This window comes from Pleuronectes platessa, chromosome 5 (assembly GCF_947347685.1).
Source record: "Pleuronectes platessa chromosome 5, fPlePla1.1, whole genome shotgun sequence".
NCBI classification, from domain to species: Eukaryota; Metazoa; Chordata; class Actinopteri; order Pleuronectiformes; family Pleuronectidae; genus Pleuronectes; species Pleuronectes platessa.
Window position 1 is genome coordinate 19337753 of NC_070630.1, and position 18139 is coordinate 19355891.

General features: G+C 45.5%; 1 protein-coding gene and 1 long non-coding RNA gene across 4 annotated transcripts in view; one reads left to right on the forward strand and one right to left on the reverse strand.

Annotated features, from left to right (window-relative positions):
• Positions 1-6659: 6659 nt before the first annotated feature.
• tbx2b (T-box transcription factor 2b) lies at positions 6660-16245 on the reverse strand. Of its 3 annotated transcripts, XM_053422941.1 has the most exons (8): positions 15845-16245; positions 14907-15734; positions 13804-14071; positions 12321-12470; positions 11102-11178; positions 10656-10825; positions 9381-9946; positions 6660-8810 (listed from the first exon to the last, which is right to left on the reverse strand). In XM_053422941.1, exons 2-8 carry the CDS (start codon positions 15263-15265, stop codon positions 8361-8363), a joined length of 2040 nt encoding a protein of 679 aa, XP_053278916.1. In that variant the 5' UTR covers positions 15266-15734; positions 15845-16245; the 3' UTR covers positions 6660-8360. The 3 variants fall into 3 exon arrangements, with proteins under 3 accessions (XP_053278916.1, XP_053278915.1, XP_053278917.1); XM_053422940.1 differs by having other exon boundaries at positions 14907-16245; XM_053422942.1 differs by having other exon boundaries at positions 6661-8810; positions 12321-12467; positions 14907-16244.
• Positions 15155-18139, forward strand: part of LOC128440275 (uncharacterized) — a 5512-nt gene continuing 2527 nt past the window's right edge. The window contains exon 1 of the long non-coding RNA XR_008338499.1: positions 15155-16394. This is a non-coding gene — a long non-coding RNA (uncharacterized LOC128440275). The remainder of the gene's footprint in view (positions 16395-18139) is intronic.

The window sequence follows — 18139 nt, forward strand, 5'->3', positions numbered from 1 at the left end:
TTTAGCAGTTTGTCTGTTTAACCATCATCCACCTTTTGCCCATGGTACAGGGCAGGTGTGTTTGATAGGGCTGGTGCATTTAAACAACAGGTTTTCTGCTGCTACTGATTTGACATTTTTTTAATCACAACTTCATCATGTGACATTTGTTTTCTCTGTGTGACAATTTTCAGATTAAAATGTAACAGAGTTAACACATATTTACACACAGCCCTTTGAAGCAATTTGTGAATACATGCTTATTGATGGTTATATACATATATATATATATTTACAGAAATCCTCGTCACACTCAGTGTAGATAAGGGACCAATGGGAGAATGGTGTATTGCATTACCCACATGCATCATAATTTGAACGATACAATACCGTAGTATAACTTATAGCAAAGAAACTCCACATGGAACCTGGGATATAAAATAGTGACTCTTTGAGCTTCAAGTCTGCAATAATAGCTTTTCTTGGGCATCTTGTTTTGTCTTAACCTTTCAAATAAGATATCACACTTGCACAGTTAAATATTCAGTTGTTTATTTGGAATTGTGTTTTTGTCCAAATGATGAACGCAAGTCCACTATTTCCTCTCCTTCAGCTCTGCTTTGGTCTCCACCTGAGCAAAACATTTGGTTGTTTAGAGTGTTAATGCTCCTCTGTGTTCACTGATAGTCCTCTCACTCAATCTCTCATACAAATATCAACAGAAGCTGCTTTGAATAAAAAGATCAACCCAGTATGTGAATGTTAGTTTCAGCATTTCAAGAAAAATAAATCTGATGATCTCCCACAACTCAATTTGGTGCCTCTGCATGAAGCTTTGCAGAAACTGACATTTCAACTTACAAAATCTCCCAATCACTACAAATGTAATCTGAATTCAAACTTTTAGAACAACTTGAACAATTATTGAAGAATGACTCCAATTTTTTTTTTATCTGTTCCTTTTCCCCTCTGAATTGGTGCAGCATCACTCTGTCTTTCAGTTGCTGGGCATAATGAAACCTGGAACAAGGTTAACACTTGAGGTTTCACTGGAGTCACTGGTGTGTCATGGTCTACATGTTCCTGTAGAAGCTTTAGACACATGTTCAAATAGCCTTTGCCCCACATTACGTGTACTGGCACACACTGAAAGCTCTTTGGGTAATTCCCAAATTGCCATGTTTACAACGAGCTAACCTGTCAGTGGGTAATAAACAACACTTAGAAGTGCTGCATACTGTCCTTGTATCTAAATAAGAAGCGGCATCGGTCAAACTCCAGTGCGAGTACAACACATGTCTGTGGCGCTGCTCAGAGTTTATCTAAGCAGGCGTGGGTGTATTTTACATGCGTCTGAGCTTGGACAAGTGTTGGGGGGGATTGTGTGTTTTCAGAAGAGCTGGCGGGTTTAGTCTCAGCGCCTCGACTTGGCCCAGGCATTTGTTCATGGTGACAGAGACTGTTAGTATTTGCTAATCTCTTGTATTCATCTCAGTGTCAGCCCAGTGTGTGGAGGCCAGGCCTCTTAGTGCCATCAGAGCAAATGATTTCTCCGAGGTCAGACGCACAGATCCTGCATAGTTCCTCTTTCTGTCCTCTTTAAACACGTCCTCGAGGACGCTGCCATGATCAAAAGCCCACTTCTGCAAAGGCCTGGATGTGCAACCGGCTCCCAGCCGTGTTTGTGTCTCGTGCTTGGTGAGTGGTGGGCGCAGGCTCTTGTTGCTGTTTGATCTAGGAAAGGACGTTTCCACGCTGGCCTCCATTGTTCCCTTTCGCAGTAATGAGTGACAAGATGGAGGTTGCCCAGCGTGGCCTTCTCCAGCCACTTCATTAGTTGCCCCGCCGTGTTTGGTTTTTCTTTGATTTACGGTGCGACATCTTTCAGTTTGTAATTTGTCTCTGGAGCAGCGGGTCATGGGAGGATGTACCATGACACATAGTCTTTACATGGAGCCCTTACATGATCTATTTATTCCAAATCATGCCGTGGAACAAGCAAGAGAGCGTGCAAATAGGCACTTATACAGCAGGGCTCAAATCTCTGGCTCATCTAGCATGTCACCCGAAGAAACAAAAATAGAGTCAGTTAAATGGTGTTTCTCCAACGAGGCTATATAATTCTAAACTAACATACGTTTAAAAAACAGTTCACCTACTTAAGGTCTCCTGTGTGTCTGCTTTACTCTACTTGGCATCGGTTCTGATTATTCCCGAGCTCTTTGGGAAAAGCATATTTCCCGTCCACCTTTTCAACCCTTCATCAGGAGATTTATTGGGGTTGGGGTCTGAATGGAAAGCCACAGGGCTCACCACTTGTTGCTTTTGCTTGGAACCGAACAGATCTTTGGTGCACAGTCTGATTAGATCAGATGAATCCTCTCCCGAAGAACTCTAAATCTGAGCCATGACTCTGTCTGCTGAACAGGCTGGAATTGCTCCATGGCCAGTGTGGAGTTCATTCAGTGATATCAGCAGCCTCTCATTAGACAACACATCCCAATGCCACCGTGTTTCACCGTAGGTCTTATGCACTATTGCTTTGAGTCGAGCTCAGACTGCACAGTCCTGTTTGCAGCTCCACACAATCTGGAACAGTGGTGGTAAATGTTCAGACTTGTGCTGTTAATGAAGACACTTGCTTCACTTGCTAAATATTTTTTTTTAAATCAATTAATATTACCCTCTGGTCCATTTCTTTTTCCTTGTACCTCTGCTGCCTGATCTCACAGCATTTATATTTTTGACGATATTTTGACTGTTTCTGAGGTAAAAAATTCAAATTATCTTCCATGCTCAAACATTATATAAAACAAGGAGAGAATCTTCAGCCAGTCAACATCCATTATACTCACTGTACTTAACAGGAGTAACACTAAGGTAAGTTTAACATCTGGCATTAGCTGCAAAGACAAATTCATTGTGTTTAATGTTTGAGGAGAAAACATTTTATTTTGATAAGAGGATTACAATTTCATGCGTATTAACTCTGATTAAGGTTACTCTCTTAGTATGAATAAAACCATAGAAACCAAGAATACACACACACGCTGTCATATAGAAAATCTGAAATATTGATATGATATAAGATATTTTCCTACATCATATTACTCCTGATTCATCAAGTAATTTCCACGCTATTTTCGTTTTTCTTTCTCTTTTGTAGGATAATTTTGGATGTATATTTGCTCCTATATTTCTCATCCATATAATTTCAAACTAGCTGAATCTTGTTAATTCATATGATGCAGAGGTTTAATCCTTATAACTGAATATTTGGATCAGTGCCACTGGGTGTGATTAGAAAGATTAATTCAGTTTGCAGAATTTAAGCATTACTACACCATAAACACCATCTGTAATCGCACCTATATGTTTACAATGACTGGAAATGAATGTGCTGTGGATTGTTCGGCTTCAATGCATATTATAGTCATGCAAAGCATTTGGCAGAAAATGCAATAATAGATGATACTTGTAAAGTGAGTCAGTGTGCCACCTAGTGGTGGATTCTCTTGTAAATTGCATCAGGTCAGCTGTGAGGATCCTCTGTGGAGGGGAGGTAACACGTTCAAGGAAAAAGCTGAATAAATGAGTGGAGAAACTGGCAGACAGAGAAAGAAGGATGTGATGAGTATGAAAACAATGGGATTCCTACGCTACGACCTTCAGTGTCACCGGACCAGGACTCAACACGTGTGGGAAGCAGCACTCTCCAACACTGACATCATAACAGCATATGAGTGAATATGTTTTGGGAGAATGTAGAAACTTGTAGAATTAATGCCAAGGTGCAAAGAAGCTGTTCTGGCTGCCTGTGGTGGCCCAACACCTTATACTGAGACACGTCCTGTTGCCTTTTCCTGACAGTGCATGCTGGGAAAAGATCCAGTCACCGTTGACCCTGAAATCGTCAGATGCTTTTGACCTGTGCTATGCATAATAAATTAGCTTCTTGTGAAGGACAATGGCAGCTATAACATACCATTATATTATACACCAAAGACCTTTTGTTAATCTAAGGAGCTATTTTACAGCAAACACAATAATGTCTACGGGCTGATCCACTTTCAGTTTACGGATATCAGTGGTTTCATATTCAAACCTTAGAGGACACATTCTGTATTTGGAAGTGGTCAAGTGTTGGAGAGATGATGAACGATAAGAGAGTGTGACACAGAGGGAAATGAAATGTTGAAATGCAGTATTAATACCAGAGTGGAGTCTCCCCCAAAGAGAAGCTGTGAACTTTCCTTCTCCTTACTCAGTGTCCAGAAGGGGGCGATGGGCCTACATGCAGCTCCAAAACTATCCATGAAGTCTCTCTCTCTCACACACACACACACACACACACACACACACACACACACACACACACACACACACACACACCCCGAGCTCAGCCTTAATTGCTGTATGTGTTGTTTTGCCTGCTATGACAATCCGACATATTTACACAACAACAGAGAGACAATCTCTGTACACAAACAGTATGTCATGGTAAACTTCGTTCGTCTGATATGAATATTGCATGGTGAACACTACCCTCTCTCTATTCTTACATATATACATGCATGTTGAACTCACAACTCCAGTGGTGACTGTTACAGGTGCATTTATGTTTATTCATCTTTCAGTATATCTTACTTTATTGATGACATAAATATCTTCTTACCATTTTGGTTTGAAAAGGATAAATGTGTGCATGTGTCTGTTTGTGTGTGAGGTTCTGGCTCGTGGGAGTGTTGCAGTGAAGTTCGACCCTGGGTTTTCTTCCTCCTCCCCGCCAGGGAGAACAGGGGCTTCTGATTGGACCCCTCCTGCTCCTCCTGTGGTCCAGCACCTGAGCCGAGCACCCAATAGGCTGCGTGCACTGTCAGTAGCACAACAATCCTCACAGTGTAGACACCGTGCAGGTTCCTGGGCTGTTTCCCAGCACTGCCAGTCTGACACACTGCACTGGCCTCCCATTCACAAACACAATTATGCACCTCACTTGTTGCAGCCCTGTACAGCCGTTTGCAGAATTGTTCTCGTCGGTGTTTTAAGAGTTTATTTATTTATTTTAAAAAGGAGAAGTTTCTCTAAACTGCTGGCGTTAAATGTTGACCTCATTTCTGAAATACATAACAATAACAACACATAATATTTAACCTTCAAATCCTGAACTCAGTTTGGGAAAGTCATCAGCAGAGCAGGTCAGCGCCGAGCCTGTTTTTTACATGTAATATATTCAACCGTCAGGCATATAATAAAAAAAAATGGAATTATAAATTTGCACACAATTATACATCAAAGTAATGCTGAGATGAAAAAAATATATATTTTGTTGTTCTCTAACCCTTGATTTCACACCATATTTATAAACATCTATTATTATAAGCTACAATACAAAATCTATCTCCCAATTTATGTGTATTAAATGTATAATTTTAAAAAGGAAAAGAGAGCATTTAGATGAATCATACGAGGTTATAAAAGTGAGCCTTTCCTCCAGGATACATCCTAATGTGACTCTATACATCCAGAGAGGAGGGAGACAGAGAAGCCCCCGTGCGTGATGGCGGTGTTTGGGTTTGACACAGTGAAAACCAGGGATGCTGCTGTTTGTCTCCTGTGTTGAGACAAATGTGCAACATCTTCTTCTGGGGGCCTGCGAACCCTGCGACAACAATAGCGGCCCACACTGATCATTTAACAAAGTTGTGAATAATCTTGGCCTTTTTACCCCACGCCGTCAGCAGCCATTAGTTATGATCCATAGAGCCTCCACGGGAGCCGACTGATCACTCATAGACTGATTGATTTAGACAAATACTTTTTTCTCCCTGAGTGAGAGGTCGAGTCGCTCTCTCTGTTAATTGAAGATAACAGAGTGGCAACAATGGCCGCCGTAATAGAATGAGAGTTTTGTGATTATCGCTGCGGAAAGAAAAGAAAATAAAGAAGAAGGGGAGGAGGAGGAGGAGGAGGACGAGGAGGAGGAGGGGGACTCTAATTAGGAAGCGGGGCGGTGTGGAGGCTGTGGCCGGCAGGCAGGCGACAGGCGCCGGGTCCCGGACAAAAGGCTGTCTGCTGCCCTGAGCTCCCCCCTGCTTAACCCTTTAAACCGAGATACACACAGTCCATCACACACAATGATGCTGCTGCTGCATCGTGCTCTCTCTCTCTCTCTCTCTCTCTCTCTCTCTCTCTCTCTCTCTCTCTCTCACCCTCTCACACAAACACACATTTTGATACAAAAACATTAGGACGATTGGGGGGGAAAATACATAAAATATATATTTTCTGACAGAAAATCGACAGACATATTGTTTTACTTTTATACTATAATTTATTACACATGTGCACACCATTTACATCATGACACATTTGTCTTCCTGAAAAGTGTATTGGCCTCCTCTGACGCAGAATGTACAGCAGTAAAGGAGGTAAAAAGGCCAGCTTACAGTGTGTGTCCGGCTGCAGAGGATGTGTGTGTGTGTGTGTGTGTGTGTGTGTGTGTGTGTGTGTGTGTGTGTGTGTGTGTGAGCGCAGCAGAGAAAGCTCTTCCTATAAATACTTCCATCACTGGGCTCCTGCTAAAAATACCGCCGGGCACACAATACTAAAGGAAACACCGACTGACTGAGGAGCTGCTCGAAATAGAGCTGGACGACACAGACACAGACTGAACATAAATAAAAATGAACCGCTGCTGATACTGTCACTGCTCCTGTCTCCATACAACTAATAATATCCAGCCTGTCACTGTGTATGTGCATTGATACCTGCGGCTTTTATGCAACACGAAAAAAATCACCCACAAATTACAACCATCCGATTTAAATGCATTTTAATAACGTGAATTTAATCCAATAATATTTTATTTTCAAACGTGGCCAAACCAACGGCCTCTTTCCTGTTAAATATTTGTCCAACAGAGGGCGCTCCTGGCCCACGCGTATACGTGTATGAGTGTGTGCGTGTGTGTGCGTGTGTTTGTTTGTGTGTAGAGAACATAATAAAAAAAGCCTTCAAATTTAAACAGCTGCTTTGCAATAATAATAATAATAATATGATAGGCAGAATTTTCAGCACAACGATTTTTTATTGAAATTGTGAGACAATCAAAAAAAAAAATACCCGGACAACCAGCATAAACAAGATACTTTCATCTTTAAATATATTTATGAATAGATATGAATGACGCGCCCACAGGAGGAATCGCTTTGAACGTCTCCTGGCTGGAGTGAAGTAACCTGAGGTGTTTTTGAATCCATGTGGAGCTCTCGCTCTGTTCCTCTTGTCGGTGGATGCAGACACTAAAACATGGCACACACGTCTCCTAAAAAAACCAGCGATGCTTCATACAGTTCGTCAAACCAACAAGCGCTAAATAGCTTTAATTTACAGTATATGGTCATGTAAAATGAGAGGACAGGAGCAGGCGGTGGGGGAAAAGCAACCAGTTAAATTCGAAATATATACACGCTAATATACAGCCTTGAATAAATTAATACCAATTGCATATTCTTGGATCTTAGCTTTATTTACAGATTTTTTTTTATTATTCTTAATTACATAAATATTTCAGAAACATTTTTTTTTTTCTGGCATGAAATGAGAAGCGGGTTCTATCTCTCGCAGACGCAACGTTTCACTTTCCATCCCTTTGAAATAATCAGGCCTGGGAATCAAACCCAGTTTTGGGATGCAGCTTGAGATCGACCCGGTGCTTCAAGTCCACAGTCAACACTGGACTCTCCGGTGCGCGGCCCAGTGGAGCTGCGGGCTGTGCGGCAGGTGACACCGATACGCGGGGCCGATACTGTCCTGCTGGCCTCCACCTCTGGTTTAGAGGACATGATACACCTTTGATCCATTGCATTATTTGCTGTAGTGGAAAGTGTCAGTGTCTCTGTCTCTCTGTGACACTTCCTTCAACTTATATCTCAATAATATTTTAAGATTATTCAGTCTTTATTAATAATTTGCACTTTTAATTTATGTAGCTTACTTATAAATTATTGTTAATTTATGTTTTATTCCACCGATATAGAAATGTAGTCAGTTTCCTGGGTGGTCAGCCTGCTAACTCTAAACACTGGGATTTAAGGGTCTGATATAGTCCAAATATTTCCTGACATGCTTTTCCACTCTTTCAACAGGTCAGCTCAAGAGGAAACCTTCAATACTTGTGAATTCAAAAAAAGGTTAAATTTAAGTATATGGACTAAGTTTCATTCAATCTGCAGCTTTGTTCCAAAAGAATATCAGCCTTCACTGACCCTTGTCGGTCAAACCCTCATCCCACTCTCTGTAATGTGCTGTACAGGACATATGCACGTATAGTTCTCTGGTATTCAAGCCAAGACATTGTCCTAAACAGGGACTCCTCATCACTTGGGGGACTCAGCGGTCGGGGAGGACCCCCTCTGGCCCTCCAGGCCGCTCACCAGTCTCTGGATACTTTGAAGTTCATTCACTGAGTCCTTCGTGGCAGTTTTGGGGGATGCGTCCCTTGCACTTGACCCTCCTGTCTTGTGTTTGCTGTGGTGCTCCGGGGCCGGGCTGGCCTCTCTGCTGCCCGGTTTGGAGGATTCAGAGCCTGGGTTGAGGCTGCTGGGCAGGCCACTGGTGAGCAGACTGGAGCTTTGAGACAGCGACACCGGGAGCTGGTAAGGGTTGAAGCGGAGCCGGGGCCGGGACGAGGCCAGGAAGGGATTCCTAGAGAGTGGGCTGGAGGTGCTGGTGGTGGGGAGGGCCGAGGCGGACGCTGCTGCTGCAGCCGCTGCCATGTAGGTGTAAGGGTACGGGAACAGACCCCCGAATGGAGGCATCGGGATGCCCTGCAATACAAAGGGGAAAGATGTGAGTCATAACTGTACACATCACTATTTCCACCGGAGTTGTCAAATAATCCAATTAGAAATATCCAATATAATCCTAACAACAACCAAACAGATTGTTCCCTCACAATGTTCAGTTCAGATCTTTATGGAAACAAAAGTCAGATCTAATAAAAAGGCAACAAATGTTTGAGCCTAAATTATTTTTACTCTTTTCACAGATGCCTGATAAAATGTGAAAAACATTTCTTTGATGACTGTACTTTTTAAAACATCCTTATCTTTTCGTAAAAATACAGGTTTGCTGGCAGCAAAATCATGAAATACTGCTTTAATACTCAGACCAATTTTCAGCAGTAAATTAAACACATCTCTGACTCAAGTATTTCTGACGCTGTACTGTGCACGGTGAGGTTGTAATGTACACAGTTCTGGTTTTTAAGAAGTGACACCTAATACTGTATAAACTCTCCCTCTGAAACGGCAGCCTATCTGTCTTACTGACATGCGCTCGGTGCTACAGGTGTACAGGCTAACTAAATCATTTTCTGACTGGATGACCTTCCTTACCTGTGAGGCGAGCATGTGCTGGGACAGATGGAAGGGGAAGGGGTTTCCTCCCGCGCCCTGGGCGGAGAGGCTGCCATTTTCCAAACCACTGACAGAGGCCAAAAGATGCCCCATTCCCATTGCAGAGAAGGCTCCAGGGGCCATGGCAAACTGCCCGGGGTGAAACAACAGCGGTGATCCGGCGTTCAGAGGGTTAAAGAACTGCTGACTGTGCAGGCCAGACAGAGCCAGGCTTTGTAAGTGGCCTGGGCTGAAGTGCGAGGGGCTCTCAGTCTGGACCATGAGAGGAGAGAACGTGTCCTTACTGGCACTAATGCCTCCTGCCTCTGAGTCCTTTGTCAGTGCATCTGTGGTGTCCTTCCTGTGCCTGCTCTCTGCTTTGTCCTTCTCGGGGTGCCTTATACTGAATACGGAGTCATCCTTCTTCTCGGCACTAGGCCTGTCCCGCACGCGGTCCTCACACCTGGAGCTGTAGGGGGACACGGGTTCAGGACCTGGGCTGCTGGAGGCGTCGCAGTGCTCGTCAGGCTCCAGCTCCTGCTCGCTGTCAGAGCACATTTTCTCATCTGCAAGGAGGGCAGGAACAATGTTTAACTGTTATTCACCTCATCACCAACTATTACAAAAACACACACCAGTAACCTACACACACACACACACACTTGAGGGTCACCCAGTAGCTTGGTGGTTTACATTTTAAATGTTGATTTAAAACATTACATTTTTAGGAGTATAGGCTTGTTAATTGACAAACTGAGTTTGAGGTTTGAGTGTGAGTCTGCAAATATCAGAAAAATCTGAACAATCAAATAAAGCACAGGGCAGATTATAACACTGGCTAGGATTTGTTTATGACATCAGTTATTCAATTCTTAAAGTAAGGGGAATAAAACAGAGGGATCAAATGAACTCAAGTAAGAAATATCAACATCAATTTAATGATATTAAAATATCTCTTACCCTCATGAGAGTTTTGTATATGACATTCAAATTTAAATATGTCCCACTTTAGTCAAAATGCAGATTTACATACATGGTTGTAGTTACATAATAATGTGTTTAGCTACACTATAAACTGGGCTATAAAAATTAATTATTATATTTCTACGTGACACTTGCATTAATTCTATTAAATTACAGTAATTTGATATAATTAATACATTTAAACAATTTGGATTATTCCATTTAAATGTATATGTGCCTTTTAAAAAAAGGTTTCCAGGTAAAGGTCCAGACCTGCCTTCACCTCAAACACAACCAGAACTCTTATCTCACCTCGACTCGCTCTGCTGAACCTCAGCGGGCTGGAACCGTCGCCCAGCGGGGAGTGGACGGTGTCCCTGCCCGGCTGAGGATCACTGGAGGAGGCGTCCGAGTCTGCGCCCTCCCGATCCGCCTTGCACTGGTCCTCGTACATCCGCAGCGAAGGCATGGTCAGCTGTTTCCTGTAATAATAATAATAATATTGATTAATAATAATATTAATAATAATAATAATAATAACAATAATAATAACAATAATAATAATTTTGGGGAGTTTCTTTACATTGTGACACAATGAGCTTGTCAAATAAAAAGATGGTGGACACACACACACGCAGACACACACACACACACGTACACACACACACACACACACACACACACACACACACACACACACACACACACACACACACACACACACACACACTGATGTTTGCAGGTGTTCTGTCGGTTACCTTTTCTCTCTCCTCCCGTTCCCGGTGTCTCTGAATCCCTTCGCAAAAGGGTTGTTGTCGATCTTCAGCTGCGTTATCTGTCCACACACACAGACACACACAGACTTCACGTTAGAGCCCTGAGAAACACGGAGCCACAGTTCCAGTCCTTTGTCTTCACCTGGCCCACAAGTAGGAAAAACAACGCGCTGCAGAATCGTGTTGGACCGGAGCCACGCAGCAGAGCGGGGCTGCATTATTAATAAAAAGCGTAATGATGGGGCGTTATTCTCATTGGACCCTGGAGAGAAGATCTGCCACGAAATATTTCTTTGTGGGGCCACATGAGCCTCCGTTCGCCCAGAAAAAAAAAAGAGGCAGAGGGAGCACTACTTGAACAGATGACTATCTTATCAATAATTAATAGTGTGGTTTGGATCACTGCTGCTCCGCGATATGTCCTGATGTGGAAGACGCCGCTGCGCCTCCACGCTAGGGCACTGAGCCGGCAGGGGCCTCCTGAGACTCTCGGTGGTCCTTGGAAAAGGCGCTCCAGGCCTCGGCCACATCTGCCCGCTGTGGCTGCAGGGTGACCAGGCTTTTTAAATGCCTTGTAATCGATTGTGACTCTTGGCCATAAACTTTTACAACAAGAGCCCCCCCCCCATACACCCACACACATTAACCCGACCCTCCTAGACACGAGCTCCAATTGACTCCGCGGAAGAGGATCAAGAGCGGGCTCCTACAAATAAACGCATGGCAGATACTGCGCAATAACCTGCATCTTGAAAGGTCAAACATTCTCCTGAACCCAAACGGGAGGTCACCGGGGTCACCTTCTTTAAATAAAAACTGATAATAATAAAAAAAAGGGGAGACGCGTGAGTCCGAGTTCGATGCCGTGCACCACAACAACACTGTGCAGCATTTGCACGCCCAATTTATTCACTTGTGGCGAAAGGCAGGAGCTCATTTTTTTTCGCCCGTGACTAGCAGGCAGGACACAGGTTGGAACTCCTCGGTGAGAAATCCACGGTGCACTCAGCAACCCGGGAGAAACAGCAATTAAATAAATCAAGTGGGACATGGGAGTCCTCTGCAGGGAAATTAGGCGACCTACAAAATCAGATTAAGTCTTCGGGGGCTGGCGGTGGGGGAGGGGGACGCATTGCATGTAGGACATTATTTTCGCAGCACAGCCACATTGCAGAGAGGGGGGGGGGGGGAAGACACGCACCTTGTCGTTCTGATACGCCGTCACGGCCACGAACTCGGTCTCCGGGAACACGTAGGTCCGGAAGGTGCTGTAGGGGAGCTTCAGGATGTCGTTGGCCCGCACGATGTGGAACCGGGGCTGGTACTTGTGCATGGAGTTCAGGATGGTCTGCTCCAGTAGAAATACAACACACAGGGAGAGTGAGCTTTGCGGAGAGGATCGCGACCTGCCAGGTCTCCACGTTCCAAGTGTACACAGGGAATGTTGACGCGGATCAGCCTATTGTTAGCTGCTGTTATAATTGCTGTGTAGGCAGACTTGTGTGTAATTAGTGCGGAGCAAAGTGAAAATCCGGACCAGGCCACACATGGTGTCACGAGGGCGAGAAAAATCATAGATATGTATCTGACTTGATCTAGTTCCTAAAGCGACTGTTCCAACTCGATTATTCATTTGAATTTCACCCACTGCTCTAATTAAATCTATTATGTTTTACATTACAATGAAAGGCTGTGCAGATTTAAAATTACTATCATAATTAAACATGTCTTATTTCATATTACTACAACACAGACACGTGGGAAATAACGTAGCCTATAATACAAGGTAGAAATATAAAATATTATCAAATATACTATTTCACAAAAATCCACTAAAGACCTAATAGTAGCCTATGCACAAAATAATAACATAATTACATAGATACATATTATATATAATTTATCACAATGGGGCTATATCATAGCCTATATTCTACTATACTATATTCTACTATACTATATTCTACTATACTGTGATTTTGCAAGCTCATTTCACGTCATTTCTCTCTTTTCGTTTGGTGAGACACCATTTAATCCTCCTTCCTTACATCAGCTCAAAGGGGTTTTATTCCCATGTTAATCTCATATTATTTATATAAAATTATTTAGTAATTCCTAATAAAAGCCACACAATAAGCAGACAGGGGAGGGAGGGGGGAAGCAGCCCTGCTCTCCTCACACAGGCCCCGAGCTGCAGCAGAGGTAAATGATAATATTGTGGAGAGCTCAGAGGAAACATAAGCTCAGTGAATGTCAGTGGCGGTGCGAAGTCAAGTGGTGACAAAGTGTCAACAGCTCGAGCAGCACCATCATTAATTCCTCTTTAAACCTATAGAACACACATTTTATCATTGGCTATATTTTCAAAGGAGGGGGAAATAAACCGCAGAATATTATCGCCCACTTGTTTGGACTCTGCTTCATTATTTCCCTGCAGAAGTTTGAATTCAGCACACGAGCTCTGATTCATGCATTCCCTGTTTTGTTTTTTTCTTCTTCTTTGCTCTCGCTGTGTTGCACTATTGTTTTGCTGCCACTTAGCCTCACATTCCTCATCAAATTTTCATCTGAACCTGAAAACACCTAAACACAGTTCGTCCCGCCTGCATCCTGCAGACAGCTCCCGCGGCAGGGCAACACGGAAAGGGACGAGTCGAGCCCAAAGAAAAACTAGTTATACTCACAAATCCATGTTTGTCCGAGATGTTGTTGGTCAGCTTGAGTTTGTGGAACGCAACAGGCTTGGCCATCCACTGCTCGCCGGTGGCCGGGCTGTCCGGGTGGATGTACATCCTCTTGGGCATCTCCGGGTCGGCCTTGCCCGCCACCATCCAGCGGGAGTTGTGGAACTTGTAGCGGCAGTCGTCCGCCGCCACGATGTCCATCAGCAGGATGTATTTGGCTTTTTTATCGAGGCCGTTTATCCGCACTTTGAACGGGGGGAACATCCTCCTGCACGGACACACACAAACACACACACACACACAAGAGGAGTCAGCACGCCGTGATTCAAACTAAACACAGGAGCAGATCATCGCTGGGAGAGGAACGGGTCCGACAAAAGACGCGCAGAGGGAAAACACGGGGCTCGGACAAATGGAAATATTCTAATTGTCAGAATTTATTCTCCAGTCGTTTCACGCAATTATGCCACAGTGAAAAGTGTGTGTTGTCTCTGTCAGCCCGTGTGTGTGTGTGTGTGTTGTCCAAGCCTACACTACAAAGCTGGCTCGTATATTTATGAGCCCGTTGGAGCTTTTTGAAGTGACAGTGTGTTTATAAAAGCCAGGAGCCTGCTGCCTCAACACAAAGCAGTTTGAGAGATAAAACTAAAGCTCGGCTCATGTTTCCCCTCCAAAAAAATATCCCTAACATTTCACTTTGATCGGACTGGACAAACATCCCAAATATCCAGAAATAACATGGAAGTTTATTCACAAGTCAAGCCACCGAAATTCTGGCCTGGAACTCCAATTGAAAATCGATATATTTATTGCATAATACGAGGTGGAGATATATATTCGCTGGAGTGTTGTGCAGTTGTCTTGTGTGTTTTAATTCATGCAGAACAGGCTAATAATCGGCGGTGGAATATAGCAAAGGCCTGGCGCACAAGCTGCCACTGAATAACCCGAGTAAAGGGATTTCTAGCGACTCTAAACTTGTCCTATGTTTTTTTTTTTTTTTTTTTTTATCTCTGCACAGATGTAGACAAATGTCCAACTTTTTATGCAAAATAAAAAAAAAATATAAAATAGAGAAAATTATAGTTCTGGCTAATTCTTACCTTCCGGACTTGGTAATAACCATCTCCGTCCCGAGTTTGTGAAACTGGTCCCAAAGATCCTTGGCTTCCAGTGTAACTTTGGGGTCGTCGTCCACCTCCTCCTCGGGCTCCAGGCTCTTCATGCTGCGGAGATGAGCCGCCTGATGGTGGCTGAGGGCCGGGTGGAGCACAGCCTCCCCTGCCCCGGCCAGGCCGTGGTCCGACATGGGCTTGGTGAGCGCCCCGGGAGGCAGGCTGAGTGCCGGGAAGAAGGAAGGCTGCGCGGCCGCGAGGAAGGCGGACATGGGGAAGTCGGTCGCCCGGTGTGCGTGGAAAGGGTGATAAGCCATTGCAGTCCCTGTGAAAACTGGATCTCTCATCGGTGCATCCACAAAAACCAAGTGAAATAATGGATATCTGAGTGGTAGTTCCCCCGACCTGGAGCCGGTGTAGGTCCGCGCCGGGCGAGCAGTTACTGTGTGTGAAGCCGCACGGAGGAGCGCGGCGCCTTGTCACAACGCGTAATCAGAGCGGAGAGCGAACAGCCCGGAGTCGTTGTGCGTTCTGTCCTCTGGTTCCTGCGCCGAGTTCCTCAGTGTGAGCGGCGCGGTGCGCGGAGAGCGCGGCTGGGCGCTGGGTGGCTCTGAAGAGAAATAAGCTGAGCTGCAGTCATCCCACACTGACTGGAGAGATGTGGCCCCGTTCACTGCAGATCTGTGACTATCTCACATGTCCTTCCTGCCTCCATCCCCAGCACTAATGAACCAAGCCCCTTTGATTGCTGATTTTACGCTTTCTGGACCAATTGTGGGCCCCTATAGGCGTGGTTCTGACAGCTCCGGCCAGACTCTGGGAGAGGAGGGGGGGGGGACAATAAGGTGTCGGAAGCATTAGCAGTAAGAAAACATGTCAACAGGATAAAATATTAACCAATGACAGGAAAGATCGGGAAATCCCACCCCCATTTCCAAGCCAAACACCGGGTCAGCCCTCAGTCTTTGGCCGGTGGAGGCATCACTTCTCTCGGCTTGCGTTTTTACAATGTCGCCTCCGGAGAAAGCAAACCTGTCCCCTGTCCTAAAACTCACCTTTATAGAGAGGAACAGCTCCACTCCTCCACCTCCACCCCTGTCTGTCAGAACAGCCCAGCACAGTCACTCCTCCACCCGCAGCTCATGCGCTACAGTACGGACATGCTTCCCAAAGCAGCCGCTCTCTCTCTCTCTGCCTCTCGGGCTCTCCTATAACAACAGACTCGTTATGACTCCCTAGTTCTCGGCTGTTTTGACGCTAGCCCGGGCTCTGTTAGCCGAGTGTAGCTCGCCCGGCCCCGGGTTCCTCAGATATCTGTGCGCGGGGCTCACCGGTCTCCGGGGGGAGCAGCGGCCGCAGCAGCAGCGGCACAGAGCCGAGGCTGGGACGCACAAAGCCCGGCGCTGCGTGGAGGAAAACCCCAGATGAATGATGATGAATGAATTCTGAGAGAACACTCGGGGAGAAGGAGACGCGGTGAGTGCTCACTTCTCTTCCTTGTTCGGCCGCGCACAAAGTTGCATTTCTCTCCCAGACTCCGGGGCTCAGTTCGATCTTTATTCGGGCCAAAAGGAGTAAATAATGGAGTGTGTTTTGGGTTTTATTTATTATATTCTTCTGCCGGGCTGTGCGCCTGTGTGAGATCTCCCTGGTGTGTGTGTAGTTTGTTTCCACAGCACACACGCGGCGATGACATGATTTAGTGCTCAGTTGTGAGGACAGGCAGGGCCGTGTGGTGCCGTGTGATCCCCGGCAGGTTGGACTTAGTCAGACCGGGGACGGTGCGGGACTCCTGGAGCCACGGGGGGAGGAGGGGGTGGTGGGGGGGATGTGTGTGTGTGTGTGGGGGGGGGGGGGGCTCCTCCAGAGGAATCCAGCGCCGCGGCTCCTGATGAACACGGACTCAGTGTGCTGAAGAGCCGCTCGGCGCCAGTCGGCTGATGCGCCACAATAAGAACAGGCTCTTGTCTCTTTCCATTTACCCTGAAGTCCTGCATGTGTGAGCGCCTCCGGCCCCTCAGCAGCCTGCTCCGCGGCCGCGCTCCACCTCCCCGCCTCCGCCACCACGCCGTGTCCGATGCGAACTGTTTTTCTGGCGCGAGCAGCTGCTCCCTCCGCGCCGGACGGAGCGTGCGGTCGGCCACAGGCGTCATTTCGACTAAAACTGAAACAAAAGTGATTATCCGTCTGAATGACACTGTCTGACACAATTGCGCATTTCCTACTAACCCGTGTAACCCAGCCGCGTCTCAACAGAGTAAGATCCTACCGGCCATAAAACTGTCTTCAATAATAGTAGTAAAAACCCTTATTACTAAAACATATAATGCATTTGATGATTACACAACTCACAGTGTTAACACTCAAATGAACACTCTGCTTCAAAAAATACAAAGGTGTACAAATAATGAATAATATTTTAAATGATATCCTTAAATGCGAACCCACAACAACCTCCAGAGAGTCGGAGCAGCGCGCACTGGTGTGTCGGACACAGCACGTTGTGTGATTTAAGACCATGAAATGTTTGCACATCTCCACGTTGTTACACACTTGTTGCTCGGCTTCCATCAGATTGATACAGCCATGCGTAAAGAGTGCAGGCCGGAGAGGGAGCAGGCGCAGCTACAGACATAACAGGGCGCAGTGTACCTCTGTTAAAACAGTGTGTACAGGCCCATGCACACGCATCAGATCAGACACCAGTGCTCCCAGTGTCCCCAGCAGCAGCAGCAGCAGCCAGTGCACTGCCCAGTGAGAGAAAGTGGGTTTCCGTCCAGGTGTCTGAACACCGGCTCCGCGTGAGAATGTGTAAAACCATGAAGGATGTTTTCCCCGCACTCGACGGTTTCCTTCAGATGCGCATTGTGGTTTGTATCTGTTATAATTCTCCCGGACAGCTGACTGGTTTGGAATGCTGCAACTTGAGATTTATGAAATGACAGGGAGCGCAGCGGCGGCAGCGGCTTGTCAGGACGCTCGGAGCCGCGTGCACGGAGCTTTGCATGGGACAGAAACAGATTAGCAGCATATGGAGGGGGATAACTGTTTTTCAACCGGAATACTCAACTGGATAATTGTATCAATAATGCTCGTGCCAATTACTCACCATTTATTTGTTCTGTGCCCTCAGCGGTACAGAAATCTCCATTACGCGCGATTTAAAAGTCATTAGGTTGAAGGAGGACTGGGCTGCTGCTACATGGGAGCAGTGCACTGAC